The following is a 25,044-nucleotide window of genomic DNA, read 5'->3' as shown; positions in this document are numbered from 1 at the left end:
GCTGAAAGCTTCATCATCTGAAGAGTGAACTGATAGCCTGTCTTGATCCAACCATGTTGATGCCATGTCCAAGAAAGCTCACCAATGCTCAGGAGGTTAAAGAAATTTGGCAAGATTCTTTGATCCTCACCAACTTTTATCAATGCATAGAAAACATCCCATTCAGATGCATTAATATGGCAGATTCTCTGCCTGTGATTGCAAGAAGCTGCAAATAGTTGCCAACAGAGGTCAGCACATCATATTAACCATGGCCTCTGTCTACACTTTTCTCACTGTCTTAGTAAAGCAGCTAGGGGAACCTCACCCTCGACCTTACCGCCATGGGTGACCCTACCAGGAGCATAGCTCCAGACGGCATCGCTCTCGGGATCTCAGGACCACACAAGCTTCTCCACCACGACAAGGTGACAATCCATGGAGAAGCAGGCTTTGGTATACACTGTAGATTAAATGCAAAGAAAAGATTCCTGCAAACTCATTTCATTATAAATAGACAATATACCTCCTTGAATACTGCTGTGAAAGTGTTAGTTTTGGTACCCTAATTCACAAACAACACCATCGAATTTCATGAGGGTAATGATTCAATCATGCAAAATCTTCCAAAGCATTGGAAAATTTGTCAAGGATTTGGAAGCTGTCTAAGGAATTGTTAAGCTTTGGATTGTGGCAATTTTGTGATATTTTTGCCAGATAATACTAGCAAATTAAATGTTATTTATAGAGAGATGTAGAACAAATAATCTCAAACAAGTATGTTAAAATGTGAATTAAACTCTGTACTAAATTAGGAAAAATCCATAAATATAAACAAAAATTGCTATAAATATTCAGCAACCAAGGGAGCAGCAATGAGGAAATAAAGACAATTAACATTTTGGGTTCATGTTAATTAGACGTTAAAACTTTTACAGTTTTGCAGCAACCATTTGAAATGGCCTGTTGTATATCTTCTATTAAATAACTACTGACTTCATTAATCATAATACTTAATTTCCAGATGTATTATCCTAAGGTTGTCACAGCCCACTACCTATAAAGTGCTCCAAATGGTGTGCGTCTCCAGCTACTAGACCCGGTGAAACTGTTTCTACTGACAAGAGAAGGGGCAAAGACAGACCACTGGTACCTCTAAACCAGTTGCTTTGGGCAGGTAGGGCTCGTCCGCCTTGGTCAACCTGCCTAGGAGAAGGAAAACTTTGATTTTAAACCTCCGCTGCCTTGCGGCCATACCCACCCATGGGAAAGGCTTTGGGAGTAAACCCCGGGAAGAAATCGGAGCCGGGGTCCCTAAGGCAGTTTGATATTGCTTCCAACTTCACTCTGGCAACCTCTGCGACAGTACTGGTGCCAAGCTGTATCGGAGCTTGCCCTTCCCTTGGACAACATCAGTGACGTGGAGAGGGGGAGCCCGCTGCATGGGCAACATCCGGCTCTTCAAATCTACCCGCCCAGGCTTGTGCCCTGGAGAGGACTCAGTCCAGCAGAGGTGCAAACCCATGATCGCCTGGGATTGGCGGCTGCCTACTACTATAATCTTTCAAGCAAATTATCAGGGGCTGCCACATTCCAAGAGTTTTTAGCTTCAAAAAACAGGCCCCAATTCCCCAGAAAAATTTTGTGATTTCATGAAGAGTTGAGTTGCAGAAAAAGGAGGAGAAGCAGAGAAAACAAAAGGGAAGGTCTGTCATTGGGGTGAAGAGCAGGAGATGTTGAGTGGTATGGGGGGATGATGGTATATGTCTAGAGGAATAATAAAATAGAGAGGTGAAAAATCAGGAATACCAGGTTATAGGAGAAAAGGGAGGAAAAGAACTGTGCATCAACTTGCAGAGACTGAATTTACCTTTAAACAAGTTTATATAGAGTCATAGAAAAAAGTACAGAAACAGGCCCTTTAGGCCATTTAGTCTGTGCCAAAGCATTTAAGCTGCCTAGTCCCATCGACCATAGCTTTCCAAACCACAACCATCTGTGTACCTATCCAAAATTTGCCTAAATGTTGAAATCAAGAATGCATGCACCACTTGCACTAACTGTTCATTCCACATTCTCATGACACTCTGAATGAAAAAGTTTCCTCTCATGTTCCCTTAAACTTATCACCTTTCATACTTAACTCATGAGCCCTAGTTGTAGATCCACCAAACCTCAGAGGGAAAAGTCTGCTTGCATTTACCCTATCTATACCCCTCATAATTTTGTATACCTCTATCAAATCTCCCCTCAAACCTCTAAGTTCCAAGGAATAAAGTCCTAACTTATTCAATCTTTCTGTATAACTCAGGTCCTCCATTCCCAGCAACATCCTTGTAAATTTCACTGTATTCTTTCCACCTTACTTGCATCTTTCTGATAGGTAGGTGACCAAAACTGCACACAATACTGTGCATTAGGCTTCACAAATGTCTTGTACAATGTCAACATAACATCTCATCACCTGCACTCAACACTTTGATTTATGGAGGTCAATGTGCCAAAAACTTTCTTTATGACCCTATCTGCCTCTGCCGCCATTTTCAATGAATGTATTCCCAGATCCCTTTGTTGGTGCCCTACTGTTCACTGTGTAAGGCCTATCTTGGTTGATCTTACTGAAGTGCAACACCTCATACTTCTCTGCATTAAATTCTACCTGTCGTGTTTCAGCCCATTTTTCAAGCTGGTTCAGATCCCACTGCAACCTCTGATAGTCGCTGTTCACAATATCCCCAAACTTGGTGTCATCCAAAAATCTGCTATCCAGTTAACCACATTATCATTCAGATTATTGATAAAGATGACAAACAACAACAAATCTAGCACCAATCCCTGTGACACTCCACTTGTCACAGGCCTCCAGTCAGAGAGGCAATCATCTACCACCAAGGATCCCAACCCAAAACATCAACTGTGTACTCTTTTCCATTGACGCTGCCTGGCCTGCTGAATTCCTCCGGCATTTTTGTGTCTTACTTTAAATTCCAGCATCAGCAGATTTTCTCTTGTTTAATCCAATCTATTGCCTCATCTTGAATGACAAGCGACTGAATCTTTTGACCAACCTCACATGCGGGACCTTGTCAAATTCCTTGCTAAAGTCCATGTACACATCATCCACTGCATTGCTTTCATCAACTTTTCTGGTATCTTCCTCGAAAATCTCTATAAGATTTGTTAGACGTGACCTACCACACATGAAGCCATGCTGACTATCCCTAATCAGTCCATGTTTGTCCAAATAGTCCTATCTCCAGTCCCTTAGAATACCTTCCAATAACTTTCCTATTCCTGATATCAGGCTCACTGGCCTATAATTTCCTGGTTTATTTTTAGAGCCTTTTTTGAACAGCGGAACAAGATTAGCTATTCTCCAATCCTCCAGTATCTCACCTGCCATGAAGGATTATTTTAAATATCTCTGCTAGGGGCCCTGAAATTTCTACACCTGCCTCCCACAGCATCTGAGCGAACACCTTGCCAGGCATGGGGTATTTATCCAGTCTAATTTGCCTCAAGACATCAAACACCTCTTCCTCTGTAATCCGTATAGGGTCGATGACCTCGTTGCTGTTTTGCCTCACTTATATAGATTCTGGTCTAACTCTTGAGTGAATACAGATGCAAAAGTTCAGTTAAGAATCCCCCATTAAATTTGGCACCATGCATAGGTTACCACTCTGATCTTCCAAAGGATCAACACTGTCCCTTGCAATCCTTTTGCTCTTAACATATCTGCTGAAACCCACTGGATTCTCCTTCACCTTATCTACTAGGGAAACCTCATGTCTTCTTTTAGCCCTCCTGATTTCTTTCTCAAGTGGTCTCTTGCGTTTCTTATACTCCATAAGTACCTCAATTGTTCTAACTTAGCAATACTTGCTATATACCTCCTCTTTTCCTTAACCAGGGCCACATTATCTCTTGAAAACCAAGGTTCCATAAACCCGTTATTTTTGTCTTTTAGTCTGGCAGACACATTCAAGCTTTGTGCTCTAAAAATTTCACTTCTGAAGGCCTCCCACTTACCAAGTACAGTTTTACCAGAAAACTGCCAGTCTTAATCCCCACTGGCCAGATCCTTTCAGATACCATCAAAATTGGCCTTTCTCCAATTTAGAATCTCAACCAGTGGACCTCACCTATCCTTTTCCATATTTACTTTGAAACTAATGGCATTATGATCACTGGATGCAAAATGTTCCCTGACACAAACTTCTGTTCCCTGCCTTGTCTCATTCCCCCATAGTAGATCAACTACTGTACACTGTCTCATTGGGACCTCCATTAAGGAAATTTTCATGAACACATTTGACAACTCTATCCCATCTAGACCTTTTACAGTATGGGAGTCCCAGTCAATATATGGAAAATTAAAATCACCTACTAAAACCTCTTTATGACCTTAGTGGTTGGGAAGATGTTGTAGTCAATTGTAGTCAACACTATCCGCCCTGCTCTGCTGGGTGAGAAGCTGACAGTGATGCAGGTGGATGCTTCCCTGGTGTCATGGATTATTGATTACCTGACTGGCAGACCACAGTACGTGCGCTTGCAACACTGTGTGTCAGACAGAGTGGTCAGCAGCACTGGGGCTCCACAGGGGACTGTCCTGTCTCTCTTTCTCTTCACTACCTACACCTCGGACTTCAACTACAACACAGAGTCTTGCCATCTTCAGAAGTTTTCTGATGACTCTGCCATTGTTGGATGCATCAGCAAGGGAGATGAGGCTGTGTACAGGGCTACGGTGGGAAACTTTGTCACATGGTGAGCGCAGAATCATCTGCAGCTTAATGTGAAAAAGACTAAGGAGCTGGTGGTGGACCTGAGGAGGGCTAAGGCACCGGTCACCCCTGTTTCCATCTAAGGGGTCAGTATGGACATAGTGGAGGATTACAAATACCTGGGGATAGGAATGGACAATAAACTGGACTGGTCAAAGAACACTGAGGCTGTCTACAAGAAGGGTCAGAGCCGTCTCTATTTCCTGAGGAGACTGAGGTCCTTTAACATCTGCCGGACGATGCTGAGGATGTTCTACGAGGCTGTGGTGGCCAGTGCTATCATGTTTGCTGTTGTGTGCTGGGGCAGCAGGCTGAGGGTAGCAGACACCAACAAAATCAACAAACTCATTCGTAAGGCCAGTGATGTTGTCGGGGTGGAACTGGACTCTCTAACGGTGGTGTCTGAAAAGAGGATGCTGTCCAAGTTGCATGCCATCTTGGACAATGACTCCCATCCACTCCATAATGTACTGGTTAGGCACAGGAGTACATTGAGCCAGAGACTCATTCCACCGAGATGCAACACTGAGCGTCATAGGAAGTCATTCCTACCTGTGGCCATCAAACTTTACAACTCCTCCCTCGGAGTGTTAGACACCCTGTGCCAATAGGCTGGTCCTGGACTTATTTCCACTTGGCATGATTAACTTATTATTATTTAATTATTTATGGTTATATATTGCTATATTTCTTCACTATTCTTGGTTGGTGCCGCTGTAACTAAACCCAATTTCCCTCAGGATCAATAAAGTATGTCTGTCTGTCTAAGGATGAGGTGATGGAGTACTTGGTGAGACAGAACAAGATAGTACAAAGTCAGCATGGTTTCTTTAAGGGAACATCTTGCCTGATGAATCTGTTGGAATTCTTTTAGGAGATTACAAGTAGGATAGATAAAGGGGATGTAGTGGATGTTGTATATTTGGACTTACAGAAGGCTTTTGACAAGGTGCCACACATGAGGCTGCTTACCAAGTTAAGAGCCCATGGTATTACAGAACAGTTACTAGCATGGTTAGAGCATTGGCTGATTGGTAGGAGGCAGCGAGTGGGAATAAAAGGATCCATTTCTAGTTGGCTGCCAGTGACTAGTGGTGCTCCGCAGGGGTCAGTGTTGGGACCACTTCTTTTTATGCTGTATATCAATGAGTTAGATGATGGAATAGATGGCTTTGTTGCCAAGTTTGCAGATGATACAAAGATTGGTGGAGGGGCAGGTAGTGCTGAGGAAACAGATCGGATACAGAAGGCCTTAGACAGATTAAGAGAATGGGCAAGAAAGTGGCAAATGAAATACAGTGTTGGAAAATGCATGGTCATGCACTTTGGTAGTAGAAATAAATGTGCAGACTATTTTCTAAACAGGGAGAAAATCCAGGAATCTGGAATGCAGAGGGACTTGGGAGTCCTTGTGCAGAACACCCTGAAGGTTAACCTGCAGGTTGAGTTGGTGGTGAGGAAGGCAAATGTCATGTAAACATTCAATTCAAGAGGTCTAGAATACACGAGCAAGGATGTGATGCTGAGGCTTTATAAGGCATTGGTGAGGCCTCACCTTGAGTGTTGTGAACAGTTTTGGGTCCCTCATCTTAGAAAAGATGTGCTGGCATTGGAGAGGGTCCAGAGGAAGTTCACAAGGATGATTCCAGGAATGACAGTGTTATCACATGAGGAACTTTTGATGGCTCTGGGTCTGCACTCACTGGAATTCAGAAGGATGAGTGGGGGGGCGGTGGGGTCGCATTGAAACCTTTCGAATGTTGAAAGGCCTAGACAGAGTAGATGTGGAAGGATGTTTCCCATGGTGGGAGAGTCTAGGACAAGAGGGCACACCCTCAGGATAGAGGGGCGTCCTTTCAAAACAGAGATGTTAAGAAATTTCTTCAGCCAAAGAGTGGTGAAGTTGTGTAATTTGTTGCCACATGCAGCTGTGGAGGCCAGGTCGTTGGGTGTATTTATGGCAGAGATTGAAAGGTTCTTGATTGGACATGGCATCAAAGGTTACGAGGAGAAGGCTGGGAACTGGCGTTGAGGAGGAGACAGAAAAAAAGGATCAGCCATGACTGAATGACGGAGCAGACTTGTTGGGCCAGATGGCCTCATTCTGCTCCTATGTCTTATGATCTTACGGTCTTATGTTTCTTGCAATAGTCTAAGATCTCTCTATCAATGTGTTCCTCCAAATCCTGCAGGCCGTTGGATGGTCTATAATATAGCCCCACTAACATGGTCATACCCTTCTTATTCTGGAGGAACATAGATGCTGCCTGGCCTGCTGAGTTCCTCCAGCATTTTATGTATGATGCTTGGATTTTCAGCATCTGCAAATTTTCTCTTGTTTGTGATTGGAATACCTTCCTTATTCCTCAGTTCCACCCACAGAGCCTCACTAGATTAGTTCTCCAGTCTATCCTGACTGATCGCTGCCATGTCATTTTCCCTGACTAGTAACACCACCACTACCCCTACAATCCCTCCTGCTCTGTTGCATGTAAAACAACGGAACCCCGGAATACTGAGCAGCCAGTCCTGGCCCTCCTGCAACCAAGTCTCACTAATGACTACAATATCATATTTCGAGGTGTTGATCTGTGCCCTGAGTTCATCTGACTTTCCTACAATACTTCTTGCATTGAAGTATACGCAACTCAAAACATTAGTCACACCAAGCTCAACCTCTTGATTCCTGACTTTGTCTGAGGTGTTAACATCTGTCTCTACAACCTGTGCTCTGGCACTCTGGTTCCCATGCCCCTGCAACTCTGGTTTCCCATGCAAGTCTTCCAGTTTGGATATTAGTCCCCCTCCTGTACTCTTCTCTTCTATACAGTTCCCACGTTCCCTGGAAGAGAGACCAATAATCCAAAAATATAACACCTTTCCTCCTACACCAACTTGTTAGCCAGAGGATGAACTGTATGATCTTCCTATTTCTGGCCTCACTAGCACGTGGCATGAGTAGCAGTCTTGAGATCATAGCCCTGGAGGTCCTGTCCTTTAACTTAGCATCCAACTCCCTGAACTCACTCTGCAGATTCTCACCATTCTTCAACCTACATCATTGGTACCTACGTGGACCACAGCCTCTGGCTGCTCACCCTCCCAATTAAGAATGCTGAGGACTTAATTCAGCACCGGAGGGCAACATACCATCTGGGAATCTCATTCTCTTCCAGAGAACTTACTTTCTGTTCCCCTAACTAACAAATCCCCTATCTCTATGGCTCACCTCTTCTCCCTCCCCCTCCCACTTCCCTTCTGGGTCAGAGAGTCAGACTCCGTGCTAAAGGTCATGAAGCAACATGCCGTATAAGAATAGCAATTTTGCTTCAAAACGGGTATATCTAAGTGATAGTCTGAGTAAATAGGATTGGGAAGAGGGAAGATGATGTCAAGAGCTTCCAAAAGCTGATTACAGATGCAAAAATATGGTAAATACAAAATAATGTGGAAAGTTTTAAAGTTATCCACTCAAGGGAGATGTGAGACATTTTTTTTAAATGTTGTGCAATGATGACATACAACTGGTCATTGTAACAATCTCTAAAAGCCAAAATATGGGTGTAGCAAGCACTTTGGAAAGCAAATGGCATGTTGGCTTTAATCTTGAGGATATTTGAGGACAGAGGAAATAATATCTTACAGCAGTTACATAATACACTGGTGAGAGACTGCAGTTGGTCATCTCATCCAAAAAGGAGTACACACACACCTCAGAGAGAGTGCAGAAATGATTCAGCCAGAACTTGTTCCAGGGATGACGAGTTTGTTGTACGTGGATAGGTTGAGATGGGGGGGGGGGGGTGTATTCTGATTGTCAAAAATTGCTTCCGTTGTGATCGTATAGTTTAGAAATTGCAGCTGCTTTTCCCATTGGTGTCCAGTTTCAAAAATCCTGGATATATAGAGAGCACATGTGAGAGGTTCTCTTTCTTCTCTTTTGTTTAACGCAAATGGTACACATGACCATTAGGAAGGTATGCTTTGCATGTGCTTTTAACTAAGTATGTTGGTTGAATATTCAGCTTTGTAGTATTTTGTAACTTGGGAAACATGAATGTTTGGCCAAATTTTTACTGCTTATCAATAAATGATTAATATAGTTATCCACAGCCAGTACTTTCTGTCTCACTTGCTAGACCTCTGAACCTGATTCAACATTACAACATGCAATGTCAAATTGTGGGTGCTCTCTCTGGCTCAACAGGAAACACTTACGCTTTTGAATCCAGAATCAGTCCCTCTCCTAAACCTCAATCCAAAAATTTAGGTCAATAATTCATAGTTTATTGCATTGTCAGACATGCTATCTTCTGGATGAGATATTTAACAGGCTTTCTCTCAGGTGAAAGATTCCATTACATTATTTTTTTTTAAAAAAAGCAGGAGAGTTACCCCTGGTGTCCTGAACAATGCTTATCCCTCAGTAAACATCACTAGGAACAGATGGTCTGGTCATTATCAGACGGCCATGTGTGGGAATTTGCTGTTGCCAAAATGGCTGCTGCACTTCCTGTATTATAGCAGTGACTGTGGTGAATTAGCAAGGAAGTGGTTTAGGATGAAAGGGATGCTAAAGGTATTACATAAATGCAAGCCTTCTTTTTAACTGTGGTTGCTGGTTGCTTTTGGGTAAGACACAACAAATGTAATTGAAATGTATTTGAAAGCAATGAAATACTTTACTTAGAACAATGTTGCAATCTCCAAAGAATTCAAACTACATTTATTATCAAAGTATATATAAATTATACAATCTTGAGATTTGTCTGCTTACTGGTAGCCACAAAGCAAGAAACCCGAAAAAAGCCCAATTTAAAAAAAATACCAACACCCAATGTGCAGAGAAAGACAAAAAAAGAATGCAAATCATGAAAACAATAAAGCAAGCAACAGCATTCTGAACCAAACTGAGTCTATAGAGCTGAGTCACGGAGCAGCTGGAGTAGGCCTATAGCCCCAGTATGAATTCATCACATAGCAGGGCAAATCAGAATCAGGTTTACTATCACCAGCATGTGTCATGAAAGTTGTTAACTTAGCAGCAGCAGTTCAATGTAATACATAATACAGAAAAAGAAGAAAAAAATAAAAAAGAGATAAATAAGTAAATCGATGACAATATATGTATATTGAATAGATTAAAAACCACGCAAAAAGCAGAAATAATATATATTAAAAAAGTGAGGTAGTGTTCACAGGTTCAATGTCCACTTAGGAATCGGATGGCAGAGGCGAAGATGGCTGTCCCTGAATCGCTGAGTGTGTGCCTTCAGGCTTCTGTACCTATGACCTGATGGTAACAGCGAATAAAAGGCATGCTCTGGGTGCTGGAGATCCTTAATAATGGACGCTGCCTTTCTGAGACACCACTCCTTGAAGATCTCCTGGATACTCTGTAGGCTGGTACCCAAGATGGAACTGACTAAATTTACAACCTTCTGCAGTTTCTTTCAGTCCTGTATGGTAGCACTCCTATAGAAGTTTCTGAGTGTATTTGTTGATATACCAAATCTCTTCAAACTCCTAATGAAGTATAGTCGATGACTTACCTTCTTTATAATTGCATCAATATGTTGGGACCAGGTTAGTTCCTCAGAAATCTTGACACCCAGGAACTTGAACTTGAAACTGTTCACTCTCTCCATTTATGATCCCTCTATGAGGATTGGTATGTGTTCCTTCGTCTTACCCTTCCTGAAGTCTACAATCAGCTCTTTCATCTTACTGATGTTGAGTGCAAGGTTGCTGCTGCGACACCAGTTCACTAGTTGGCATATCTCACTCCTGTACGCCCTCTCATTTCCATCAGAGATTCTACCAGCATTGGTTGTATTGTCAGCAAATTTATAGATGGCATTTGAGTTATGCCTAGCCACACAGTCATGGGTATAGAGAGAGTAGAACAGTGGGCTAAGCACACACCCCTGAGGTGCATCAGTGTTGATCATCAGTAAGGAGGAGATACTATCACCAATCTGCACAGGTTAAGAGGTCGAGGATCCAATTGCAGAAGGAGATACAAAGGCCCAGATTCTGTAACTCCTCAATCAGGATTGTGGGAATGATGATATTAGATGCTGAGCTATAGTCAATGAACAGAATCCTAAAATAGGTGCTTGTGTTGTCCAGGTGATCTAAAGCCGTGTGAAGAGCCATTGAGATTGCGTCTGCCGTTGACCTACTGTGGAGATAGGCAACTTGCAATGGGTCCAGGACCAGTCTAGTCAAATCGCTGTGAAGCTTGCAGACATGAAGCGTGTAGCTGCCGGAGCAGTCTCACAGCCTCACCACTGAGAAGCTTCCTGGAATCTACATTACCTTAATATGATAATGCTGTCTTATCACCCTCTCCCTCCCCTCATCTCTTGCTTAGAAATATAGAAAACATACAGCACAATACAGGCCCTTCGGCCCACAAAGCTGTGCCGAACATGTCCCTACCTTACAACTACCTATGCTTTACCCATAGCCCTCTATTTTTCTGAGCTCCATGAAGCCATCCAGGAGTCTCTTAAAAGACCCTATCGTTTCCGCCCCCACCACTGCCACCTGCAATTTCCATGCACTCAGCACTCTCTGCATAAAAAACTTACCCCTGACATCTCCTCTGTACCTATTTCCAAGCACCTTAAAACTATGCCCTCTCGTGCTAGCCATTTCAGCCCTAGGAAAAAGTCTCTATCCACACAATCAATGCCTCTCATCATCTTAAACACCTCTATCGCTCCAAGGAGAAAAGGCCGAGTTCACTCAACCTATTCTCATAAGGCATGCTCCCCAATCCAGGCAACATCCTTGTAACTCTCCTCTGCACCCTTTCTATGGTTTCCACGTCCTTCCTATAGTGAGGCAACCAGAATTGAGCACAGTACAAGTGGGGTCTGACAAGGGTCCTATATAGCTGCAACATTACTTCTTAAACTCAATTCCATGACTGATGAAGGCCAATGCACATTTGCCTTCTTAACCACAGAGTCAAACTGCGTAGCAGCTTTGAGTGCCTATGGACTCAGACCCCAAGATCCCTCTGATCCTCCACACTGCCAAGAGTCTTACCATTAATGCTATATTCTGCCATCATATTTGACCTGCCAAAATGAGCCACCTCACACTTATCTGGGTTGAACTCCATCTGCCACTTCTCAGCCCAGTTTTGCATCCTATCAATGTCCCGTTGTAACGTCTGACAGCCCTCCACACTATCCACAACATCCCCAACCTTTGTGTCATCACCAAGTTTATAACCCATCCCTCCACTTCCTCATCCAGGTCATTTATAAAAATCACAAAGAGTTGGGTCCTGGAACAGATCCCTGAGGCACACCACTGGTCACCAACCTCCAAGCAGAATATAACCCATCTACAAGCACTCTTTGCCTTCTGTGGGTAAGCCAGTTCTGGTTCCACAAAGCAATGTCCCCTTGGATCCCATGCCTCCTTACTTTCTCAATAAGCCTTGCATGGGGTACCTTATCCAATGCCTTGCTGAAATCCATATACACTACATCTACTGCTCTACCTTCATCAATGTGTTTAGCCACATCCCAAAAAATTCAAACAGGCTCGTAAGGCACGACCTGCCTTTGACAAAGCCATGCTGACCATTCCTAATCATATTATGTCTCTCCAAATGTTCATAAATCCTGCCTCTCAGGATCTTCTCCATCAACTTACCAACCACTGAAGTAATACTCACTGGCTTATAATTTCCTGGGCTATCCCTACTCCCTTCTTGTATAAGGGAACGCAAACTTCCAATCCTCCAGAACCTCTCCCGTCATCATTGATGATGAAAAGATCATTGTCAGGGGCTCAGCAATCTCCTCTCTCGCTTCCCACATTAGCCTGGGGTACATCTCATCTGGTCCTGGTGACTTAACCAACTTGATGCTTTTCAAAAGCTCCAGCACATCCTCTTTCTTTATATCTACGTTCTCAAGCTTTTTAGTCCACTACAAGTCATCCCTACAATCGCCAAGATCCTTTTCTGTACTGAATACTGAAGTATTCATTAAGTACCATTATCACACTTAATTGGTCCTATTCTCTCACGTCTTATCCTCTTGGTCTTCACATACTTGAAGAATCCCTTGGGGTTTTCCTTAATCCTGCCCGCCAAGGCCTTCTCCTGGCCCCTTCTGACTCTCCTGATTTAATTCTTAAGCTCCTTCCTGCTAGCCTTATAATCTTCTAGATTCATATCATTACCTAATTTTTTGAACCTTTCGTAAGCTCTTCTTTTCTTCTTTTCTAGATTTACAACAGCTTTTGTGCACCACGGATCTTGCACCCTACCATCCCTTCCATGTCTCATTGGAACGTACCTACTCAGAACCCCATGCAAATATCCCCTGAACATTTGCCACATTTCTTTGGTACGTTTCCCTGAGAACATCTGTTTCCAATTTATGCTTCCAAGTTCCTGCTTGATAGCCTCATAGTTCCCCTTACTCCAATTAAACATTTCCCTAACTTGTCTGTTCCTATCCCTCTCCACTATCTCCAAAATGCTCTCCCACTGAGAGACCTGACACCTGATCAGGTTCATTTCCCAATACCAGATCAAGTACAGCCTCTCCTCTTGTAGGCTTATTTACATATTGTGTCAAGAAACCTTCCTGAACACACCTAACAAACCCCACCATATCTAAACCCCTCAATCTAGGGAGATGTCAATCAATATTTGGGAAATTAAAATCTCCCACCACAACAACCCTGTTATTATTACTCCTTTCTAGAATCTGTCTGCTTATCTGCTCCTCAATGTCCCTGTTACTATTGGGTGGTCTATGAAAAAACACCCAGTGGAGTTATTGACCCCTTCCTATTCCTAACTTCCACTCACAGAGACTCCGTAGACAACCCCTCCATGACTTACTCCTTTTCTGCAGCTGTGACATTATCTTTTATCAACAGTGCCACACTCCCACCTCTTTTGCCTCCCTCCCTATCCTTTCTGAAACATCTAAAGCCTGGCACTTGAAGTAGCCATTTCTGCCCCTGCACCATCCAACTCTCTGTAATGGCCACAAAATCATAGCTCCAAGTGCTGATCCATGCTCTAAGCTCATCCGCTATATTCATGATACTCCTCGCATTAAAAGACACATCTCAAACCATCAGACTGAGCGCGTCCCTTCCCTATCACCTGCCTATCCTCCCTTTTGCACCATCTTCAAACTTTCTCTAATTGTGAGCCAACCTTCCTTTCCTCCATCACTTCAGTTTGGATCCCACCCCCCCAGCAATTCCAGTTTAAACTCTCCCCAATAGCCTTAGCAAACTTTCCCGCCAGGATATTGGTCCCCCCTGGATTCAAGTGCAACCCGTCCTTTTTGTAGAGGTCACACCTGCCCCAGAAGAGGTCCCAATAATTCAGAAATCTGAATCCCTGCCACCTGCTCCAATCCCTCAGCCACACATTTATCCTCCACCTCATTCTATTCCTATACTCACTGTCACGTGGCACAGGTGGTAAACCTGAGATTACTACCTTTGAGGTCCTGCTTTTCAGCTTCTTTCCTAACTCCATGTAGTCTTTTTTCAGGACCTCCTCCATTTTCCTACCTTATGTCGTTGGTACCAATATGTATCACAACCTCTGGCTGTTCTCCTTCCCACTCCAAGATATCGTGGATGCGATCAGAAACATCCCAGACCCTGGCACCTACTTTTCGATTACTTTTCAATAAATTAATAATTTCTCACTTGGCAGCAGGGCTAATGTCCCAACTGGAATTGCTAGATATACACTAAAAACATTCCAAAGATTGAAATGCATGAATGGGAAATGGGAAAAAGTAATGAATTTAAAAGGGAGCCATATTTTTCTCTAATAAGCAGCTTGAGGGTATGAAAATGTTTACTAGAGTAGGCACACGATAAGATGTTTTCACAAGGCAAGACCAAAATAAAAGGACATATCGTCATTCATTGGGGTGGTGTGGTAGTGATACGTCTTCACTAAAGGAGGTATAAGGTGCTCCTTCCCTCTGCTAGCCTGTAGGTCACCCTTGGCCATGGAGTAGCAACAGCTTAGCCTCCTGAACAGAGTCATGTGAAGCCATGGGATCAGGTGGTGGATGGTCATATAAGCAGCTGGTACATTTCACAAGTCCTAGTTATGCGACCACTGACACTAGGCAGACAATCTCTGAAGAATATTGATAATGGCTAGGGTCAGCCACCTTGTAAAGACACTGCCCAGAAGAAAGCATTGGCAAACCAGTTCTGTAGAAAAATTTGCCAAGGCTATGATCACCCACATCATACAACACGACACATATTGATAATTGTCATACGGAGTGGGTCTCTTTTCATCCTGCAAATATTTTGTAATACTTTGTAAAAAGTGTTAACTTGGCTCTGTAGCAATGCACTTCTGGCTTGATAGCCAGAAAATGTCAGTGCGTTTCAGTCAGAAATTATCTGTCATAATAATCTCTGATACATAACATTTTCTTCCAGTATAGAAAGAACTTTACTTTTAACTTAAGTAAGATGCAGATGTAAAAGTATTCAATGTGACATAAAGGCTGACTGCACATACTTAGGGAGAAGAATATTGAAAAGGAATGAAAACACACAAAACTAATTAAATAAACAACATAGCCTAACAGCAGTAAAAACTTGGTTAAAAATCTTCTGATCAATATTAACACTAAATCCAGAAATCATGTTACATGTCAAGTTTAATTGTGCAACATGCCCCTCCCTTTCCTAATATGCAGATTCCAGCAGCATATCTTTCAATATCAGGCATTTGCAGTCTGTATCTTGACACAACCTCAGCCCATGTGTTTCTTTTTAAATTCCACACTGCTTCTTGGCTGGCCCTGATTAATAGTGCAGAATGTATTGCATCACAATCATTCATACTCTCCAAGCCAGACAGCCTTCTTACCTCTAGCTCTGCATAATAAAAAAGGTTCTCCATCAGCTCGCCATCTGTCAGGGCGATAATGACGCTGGCCGTTCTGTAACCTGTGTTGTGAAATGCAGTCAGTTATTTTCTGATTCCTGTCTTGCATGATGTGTGAAAGAAAATCCTAAGGTTATTTTTGAGATTGAAAAGTCATTCATTTGTATTAATTTTTGGGATACTAAATCCTCACAAAATCATTTAAGGGTAAAATCTGCAATTTATTTCCTTCAAGGAATGCAAAGTAACCAATAATAAAGTAATCAAGATGATTCTAGTCCATGCATTGTGAAGAATTATTGGTGTCTGTGGTGAGATTTGCAATCAGCTCAAACTATGGTTTGATTGATATTCAGTGACTCTTTTTTGAGAGAAGATTGGCAGATGATTTTTTTTGGGTTAATATGGCTCCAGGATTAGAGGATTGCCAATTGATATTCAGAACTAAATCAATCTCATATTCAATTTTACAGGTCATTCAGCAATAACCTAGAACATGGTTGATGGCTGATTATTCCATCTGATTTCTTAAAGTTATCTTGAAGGAAGGACCTGTTACCAAAAATTTTAATTCTTTCTATTCACCTCCAGATAATTCCAAATCAATGATATATTGAAAAGAGAGTTACATTAAACAGACCATGTGCACTTAGAACACATGATATTTCTGTGATTGTCAACAATGGGCTTGCTTTATTTTCAACAAGTCCTGATTCTGGTGCCATTATCGGCATTGGCAGTGATGACACAAATAGAACATCAGAGTTAGAATGATATCCAAATATGTCATGCCAGTCCTGTGTTCACTGATATAAGTTGGCTCCAAGTCTAGAAAATGGCTTTTCTTAAAACCTCATCCTTACATGGCTTCATCTTCTCCTATTTCAATAAGCTTCTCCATTCCTTTAAGCTTTGCAAATGTATGTGCTCCTCTGACTCTGGCGTTTTGAACTGTCAATTTCCACCACTGACAGCCAATCTTTCACTTGCTAGGGTCAATATCTATAATTATCTCCTTACAGAAGCCTGAAGGCACACACTTAGGAACAGTTTCTTCCCCTCTGCCATCCGATTTCTAAATGGACATTGAACCCATGAACTCTACCACACTACATTTATATTTCTAATTTTGATCTACTTATTTAAATGTATATATTAGTTAAATAAATGAAAAATGTCAATTACAGTACACACCTACTGTAATTCACATTTTCTTCCTCTAAATTATGTATTGCCTTGTACTACTGCTGCAGAGACAACAAATTTCCCAACATACGCTGCTGATATTAACGAGCAAACACGAGGAAATCTGCAGATGCTGGAAGTTCAAACAACACACACAAAATGCTGGTGGAACACAGCAGGCCAGGCAGCATCTATAGGGAGAAGCACTGTCGACGTTTCGGGCCGAGACCCTTCGTCAGGTCTCGGCCCGAAATGTCGACAGTGCCTCTCCTTATAGATGCTGCCTGGCCTACTGTGTTCCACCAGCATTTTGTGTGTGTTGTTTGCTGATATTAAACCTGATTCTGATTCTGACATCTCTCTTCCTTTATGATACTCCTTAAAACCTACTTCCTTCCCTTGCTCTAATATCGCTTAATGACTTAATATCAAATTTGATTTTATGAAACTCCTGCATTATAATTTGAGAAGTTTAACTGCATTAAAGACACTATACTGTGTAAGTAAAAGTCATTATTTAATTGGACAATTTAATTGGACTGCTGGCGTTTGAGGAGGTGCAAATTGACATTATGATTAGGAATGTAAGTAGAAAATGCTGGAGGTACAGAACAGTGGTCACTCTCATTGGAGAGAAGACCCTGTAGATCCTTGACCTTTCATCATTATTCCACAGACACTCCCTGTCCTCCTGAATAATTCCAGCATTTTGAATTGTTATTTTGGATTTACCATCTCTACAAAGTCTTTCTTTTCAATCACAATTAGGAACTGCCTTTGTAGTAATGTTCAGATATATAATGATCAGTTCTACTTGTACAATAATCTTGTCCAAATATATATTAATCAGTTACAATTTACAGTGATGTCCCCATGTGTGGAATAATTATGCCATTAGTCACTAGACTTACCTTCTGCACTTGAGTAATAGATTTGTTCACTTGCCTGAAAAAAAAACAAAATGGTGAAATAAGAGAAGCCAACAGTTAGCTGAGAGTTGAGAGTTAGGGGGCAAAAGTTTAAGGGTAACACGAGGGGGAATTTCTTTACTTAGAGAGTGGTAGCTGTGTGGAACGAGCTTCCAGTTGAAGTGGTAGAGGCAGGTTTGGTATTGTCACTTAAAGTAAAATTGGATAGGTATATGGACAGGAAAGGAATGGAGGGTTATGGGCTGAGTGAGGGTCAGTGGAACTAGGTGAGAGTAAGTGTTCAGTGCGGACTAGAAGGGCCGAGATGACCTTTTTCCATGTTGTTATATGGTTATAACAGAAGATCAGGCTAAACCATAATGCCATAAAACATGGGAGGAAGAATTAGGCCATTTGGCCCATTGTGTTTCCTTTGCCATTTGATTATTGCTGAGTTATTATCCGTTTCAACCCCATTCTCCTGCCTTTTTCCTGTAACCTTTGATCCTATTATTAATCACAAACTTATAAATCTTCATTTTAAATATACCCAATAACTTGGCCTCCATAGCCAACTGTGACAATTAATTCCATAGATCCACCACCATCTGGCTAAAGAAATTCCTCCTCATCTCTGTTCTTGTATTCTCTTGCTGTGGCCTCTGGACCTAGACTTCCCCCCCCCCCCCACCCCATTGGACGAGGAAGTAAGTACATGTAAACCAATGCAAAAAGACTTTTTGTCTGTAGACACTGCATCTGCTTTCAAGATTAGTCACTTCCATAGGAGATGAATTCAATGGAACATGTTCTATAGACATATGCCACAGCACTGTTCATATACGGTGTTCAAATGCGACTCATATTTATGTTCTACGCATTAATAGTTAGGTACATCAGACCAGTGGCAGCATGAATACAAGAATGGTGAGAGAGGTGTGACATTGTTAAATCGAATGTCGAAGACAAATTTATCCGTAAGATCCAGGAAAGGGACAATATTATCATCCTTACTGTTTGTTCTCTACTATCCATTTTTATTCATAATAAAAACTATACTGGAAGCTTTAATTAAAAATCAGCCACAAAATGTTCTAGGTCTATACTAAATGCAGAATTATACAAGCCTTTCCTCAAAATTAGAAATGCAATGTTTATTCTAATGATGAGAGAGTGCCAATTCATGATATCTCAACACCACCCGCTTGAAGACTGGGCGGAATTTCACAGGCAAAATACTGTTTTACATGAATGGTATTCCTCCTGCTCCTTCAACAAATCCAAATAGCGAAGTTGACTATAGAACGTACTCTTGCAAAGCCTTCATGCATGTAGGTATCGCCTCCAGGTAACACCATTTGTAGCTCCTCTAAACCTTGGCGGATTCGTTCCCTTTTGTTAAGAAAGACAAAGAAAATTGTTATGATCAAATTTCAAAGTAAATTTATTAACAATGTACATGTATGTCATCATATACTACCCTGAGATTCATTTTTGCAGGCATTCACAGTAGAAAACATAAGATAGAATCAGTGTAAAACTATGCACAGACACTGACATACAACCAAAGTGCGAAAGATGACAAGCTGTGTAAATACAAAAACAACAATAAATAAACAAACAAACAAATAAATAAATAATGCTGAGAACATGAGCTACAGAGTCCTTGAAAGTGAGTTCATATATACATATTTACAAATAATTCATCTCTGTAACAGGAGTAAATACCACTGCATGGATTCATCCTTCTCACTGCACTTCATATTGAACAGTTTGACAGCCTCTCAATACCATTGCTGAGATCACTCAAAGTTCCTAAAGACGTCACTTTAGACAACATCTTAGAGACATAATATTTTATTTATGAAACTCCTATCTCCAATATTTTTATGGAAGTAATCCTTGCAAGTAATCCCAAAGGATTTTCGGGTGCATTTGCAACATTTTCAGAATTTAGATTGTGAGGCTGAATTGTCTGATGAGTGAGAATGAGACAATTGTTTTTTTGAATTGTTGTGATGAAACTCTAGTCTTACAGATGAAGTATCATAATGTTAACAGCTCTAATTTAACACAAACTTATATTTTAAAACACATGGGTCTTTGAAGATGTTACAATGGGAACTGTTTATTATTCAGATTTGGAGACTTGAACATTTTAGTGGCACAGTTGCTATGTTTAATGACTGTGAAACTAAATTCATATATAGAACTCTAGATGCATACGTTACAGGCAAACACATCTCTGGCACTTATAAATCACAAGGTACAAGCATGTTGAATATGTTTGCTACAGCCCTGTATACTCAAGGTACCTGAACAATTAGATGCATGCATGCCATACATACATTTTTTTTGTGCGCCATACTCTGCCAGAGCCTCGGCAACCACTTTTTTTTTCAAGTGGTTGTCTTGGATGAAAGATTCTGTGAGTGGTCCCCCACGTCCTTCTCACAGCGCAGGTTTTTCTTAACGAGGTCAAGGTGCACTCAACCTGGCACGATGGAAAACGTGCCCGGGAGCGGCATGACTGGGTTCGATCTCGGAAATCTTCGCTCCGGAGTCCGGTGCTGATATCACTGCGCCACCAGCCAGTTACGTGCATAGACAAGACATTTAAACACCGGACACACTGAGAAAGTTCATGTGTGACTTTAGACTCATGTTTCAATCCAGCTGGGGTATTAGCATCCGTGACTGGACAGAAGTTATCTGTCTCAGTGCTTGAGCTCATCCAAAAAGAATATCTAGCTGGTTGAGATTTTGAAGAACAACTTCGAACAGCCTCACAAGCTCATTGTTATCAGCAGAACATGAATGGAGGGAAAGAATTAACTTCATAAGATAAATTGCTGATAGTGTGTTATTAAACCAAGCATATCACAATGTCATCAAGTTGATAGAGAACATAAACCAATATTGCTTCTCCGACCATTTTCAAAACTCAGGTTGTCCAAAGCCAAAAGGAGCCCCTGACTGATCCACATATGTCCTTGTTAAAGGAGAACCAATTCCAATGCCGCTGTAAATCTTTTATTGTGGAAAAGATGGAGGAAACTCATTCAGCAATAGACTGAGGGAAGAAAATTTCGTGGATGAAGTTCAAAGTAAAATTTATTATCAGAGTACATACATGTCACCACATACAACCCTAAGATTTTTCTTCCGCAGGCATACATAGCAAATCTATAGAACAGTAACTGTAAATAGGATCAATGAACAAACTGTACAGATGCAGATATAAATAAATAACAATAAATAATTCCGATTCAGATTCAGTTTATTGTCATTTAGAAACCACAAATGCAATGCAGTTAAAAAATGAGACAACGTTCCTCCACAATGATATCACAAAAGCATACGACAAAACAGTCTACACCAGAAAATCCACACAATGTTTGGCAATTCCCAATCCAGAGTCTGGAGAGACTGCTGCGTATTAATATCACACTACCATCTTAGTGCGTTCCCCGGAAAGGAGCTCCAATCCCACCAGACAAAACAAGACCAAAAACTAAAGCTACAAGACCTGTACAAAACCATATAGTTACAACATATACGAACGTAGTTACAACAGTGCAAACAATAGCACAATTGATTTTAAAAAAAGACCATGGGCACAGTAAAAATAGTCCAAAGATGTTAAAAGACTATAAGTTCAAAAGAAACCACCACACAGTTTCCACAAGTCCTCAGGGTCCCGATAGACTCGTCATCTCACGCCGGTGGCAGAAGGGAATACCCCCGCTATGGACTTCCATGGTGCTGCCCGACTCAGCCTCGCAGACGCAGCACACAAAGAAAGCTCTGTCGAACTCAGCCTCACAGACGCAGCACACAGTGAAAGCGACCTGACCGCAGCGGACTCCGAGTTCATCGAACCTCCGAGCTTCCGACCATCCCCTCCGGCACAGCTTCTCCGAGCACCATCCTCTGCTGTGCATATTAAGAGACCCCCGCCAACGGCCATCGGCAACGTGACCCCGAGGACTGGGGGCCTGTTCTTCCCAGCAGAGACCCGGACCTCACAGCAGCAGCAGCAATGAAGGTCTTCCTGGAGATTTCCAGATGTTCCTCCACACTCCCACATATGTTTTTCATCTGATTATGATTGCGCACGGCACCCCGCTTCACAAATAACAGATAATCAGCTCTGGAGTGGCCACTGCAAGCTGCGTTGCGCCGCCATCTTGGATCAGATAATGAGCATGGAATAACAAGATAAAATAGTCCTTAAATGAGTGTAGTTATGTTCTTGTTCAAGAGCCTGATGGTTAAGGGGTAGTAACTGTTCTTGAACAGAATGAGTAATCCTTCTGCAAAGGAGGATCAAAAGTCAAATAGTACCAGCTAATTTTGGCTAGTCAACGATAAATATATTACATCATTGCTTCAAAGTCTGCCCTGGCTGGCTTTCCAAACATAACAGCAGTTTTAAAATCTTTTGGTTCTTTGCAGCATTAATTCAACTATTGGTTGGTTGTCTTGTAAAATCTGTTCCACTTCAGTGAATCCAGCTGTGTGAGAACTGAAGTATTTTTTTAGTTGACATTGGTCATCTAGAGGCAAGACTCCAGGTGCAGGACACTGCTGAGGCTGACAAGATGCAGAATTCTACTGGGGAACAGGAAAGCCAAGATTTACAATTGGAAAGCATGTGGAAATAGAGATCTACTGGAGTCTGATTGAGTTCTACGCTCTATGGTCCAGTTAATGAATGCACTGATTAGGCTGGGAGTAAGACATGAGCAGCAGGAGGATTCAAGTCCAATTTAATTGACTGGATCTGGTTCTATCAAAGGTTCATTGACCTGACAAGTTAATTTTCTTTTTCTTTTCACAAATGCTCCCCAACGTGGTGAATGTCTTAAATATTTTCTGTTCATGTTCCAATCTTTGGACACTGAATGAGCACACAAAAAATGTCAGCTACAGTATGTTGCTTCTCTATGTCATGTCTCTATGTCCCTAATTTACAGGGCATTTTATAGGATAAATAAATGAATAAATAATGCTGGCTGGTGGTATAGCAGCATGCTCACTGGACTTCAAGGCAAATGATCCCGGGTTTGAATCTGGCTAGCTCCATGCAAGCTTTCTATCTGTGCTGGGTTGAACATTGAGCTAGTAACTCAGCCTCATAAGAAATAGACAAAAATGCTAAATAAACAGTAAGATTAGCTCCCAGTGCACCACAAGACGCAGAAAGGAACAAACAATTATGAGAGAAACAACTTATTTAAAAATAAATTCTTCCTTACTTTAAGGTATCTCAGTGGCTTCATCCTCTGTTTCTGTACAATCTCTTTAATATGAACATTTTCAGAAGCCTACAGTCCCTCAACAAGTTCATGGAAAACCTGTGACCTAACTTCATATATTCACCTTCACCGTTCATCTGACACATCATCTCCAAAATCAATCAATGTCTAATTTTATTAACAAATGGCTCAGCATTAATTATGATTTGTGGAAATTATTCTAAATTTCTGAACCTGTGTGCTTGTAGAAGTGTGTTCCAACTTCATGCCTGAAAGGTCCGGCTACAATTTTTAGACAGTGTTTCTGCTTATGGAAGAGGAAATTAGCGGAAATGATTTCCCCTTCGTTTTCCAACTGTTTTCATTTTAAAAAGGTGAATATTTCATTCAAGTCACCCCTCAATTTAAATTCCAAGAAACATAGCCTGAAATTAGTTCCTAGAATTTAATCTGGAGAAATGTGAAGTGTTACGTTTTGAAAGATCGAACCTGAAGGCGGAGTACAAAGTTAATGGCAGGATTCTTAGCAGCGTGGAGGAACAGAGGGATTTGGGGGCCCAAGTCTATAGACTCGTAAAAGATGCTGTGCAAGTTGTTAGGTTGGTTAAAGAAGTTAATTGTGTGTTGGCCTTTGTTAGTCAGGCAATTGAATTCAGGAACTGTGAGGTGATGGTGCAGCTCTAGAAGGCCCTCATTAGACCACCCTTGGAGTATTGTGGTACTTGCAGTCCGGATGAAGGGCCTCAGCCTGAAATGTCAACTGTTTACTCTTCTCCATAGATGCTGTCTGGTCTGTTGAGTTCCTCCACACTTTTGTGTGTGTTGCTTGAATTTCCAGCATCTGCAGATTTTCTCTTGCTTGGAGTATTGTGTTTAGTTCTGGTCACCTGATTATAGGAACGATGTGGAAGTTTAGGGAAGATGCATTGTTCAGGACAATGCCTGGATTAGGGAAAATGGCTTATGAGGAAAGGTTGAGCCACCCAGGACTTTTCTTTTTGGAGCCAAGGGGGATAACAACCATAGAAGTGTATAAAATTAAGTGGACAGCCAGCGTCTTTTTTTTCAAGGGCAGCAATGACTAATACCAGAGGATATGATTTTAAGGTGAATGAGGAAAGTTTAGTTGAGAAGCCAGAGGTAGTATTTATTTTAACACAGAGAATGATTAGTGCTTGGAATACTCTGTCAAGGGTGGGTGGTGGTGCAAATACATTAGGGATATTCAAGAGACTCTTAGACGCATGGATGAAAGAAAAATGAAGGTTTGTGTAAGATGGAAGGGTGAGATTTGAACTTGGAGTTGGTTAAAAAGCTGGCACAACAATTTGGGCCAGAGGGCTTCTACTATGCTGTATTGTTCTATGTTCCAAGTCTTCACAGGCTGCAGACCTCACTGGTAATGCCTAATTTCTCCTCAACTGTGAGAGAAAGGAGTGATGAGCTTAGTCACATATGAGCCAGAACATTTTTAAACCAAATGGGTTTTTAATGAGAATTGACTAATTTTTATAGTTATTGAGATTAGCTTTTCTCTTTCATTGCCAGGTTTAGTGACTGCTACTAGTGTGCAATATGAATGCAATTGATAGACACTCCTTAATCCACTGACAATGCTGTTTTAACTTGGAAAATCAGACAAAGGTGTCCAGTCAGGAAATTCATCATTTGGCAATGTTGAAATCAATTGTTCTTAAATTTCTTTTGCAGTTTCAAAGTGCATTGAAGGTCTCCTTACCCTGAAACCTATCATTATTTCTCTGATTTATTCTGACAGTTGTAAAAGGCAGTGGTCAAAATGGCAAAGGCACACTTGCTAGCATTGCTAGAGCTTACGGATTTTCTATATAAATACAAACTACACATTCCCATGCAAAAACAAAGCCCTTTTGTTGCTAACTGCAGGCAACCAAATATTCCTGTATAGGATTCTCTCCTGTCTCCATGGCTCCCTCAAGACTTGGGCAGAGTTTGAAAATAACTCCACGGTTATTTTC

General features: G+C 41.5%; 1 protein-coding gene across 2 annotated transcripts in view; it reads right to left on the bottom strand.

Moving 5' to 3' along the window:
- Positions 1 to 25,044, bottom strand: part of LOC140734677 (anthrax toxin receptor 1-like) — a 258,361-nt gene that overhangs the window by 195,825 nt on the left and 37,492 nt on the right. For both annotated transcript variants that reach the window (XM_073058962.1, XM_073058970.1), the window contains exons 4-6: positions 19,097 to 19,178; positions 17,790 to 17,823; positions 15,676 to 15,755 (exon numbers count right to left, since the gene is read on the bottom strand). In XM_073058962.1, the coding sequence (XP_072915063.1) occupies positions 15,676 to 15,755; positions 17,790 to 17,823; positions 19,097 to 19,178 (196 nt within the window). The remainder of the gene's footprint in view (positions 1 to 15,675; positions 15,756 to 17,789; positions 17,824 to 19,096; positions 19,179 to 25,044) is intronic.

Source organism: Hemitrygon akajei, chromosome 1 (genome assembly GCF_048418815.1).
Source record: "Hemitrygon akajei chromosome 1, sHemAka1.3, whole genome shotgun sequence".
NCBI classification, from domain to species: domain Eukaryota; kingdom Metazoa; phylum Chordata; class Chondrichthyes; order Myliobatiformes; family Dasyatidae; genus Hemitrygon; species Hemitrygon akajei.
Note: the sequence above shows the minus strand (reverse complement) of the source record. Positions and strands in the feature narration are given on the sequence as shown.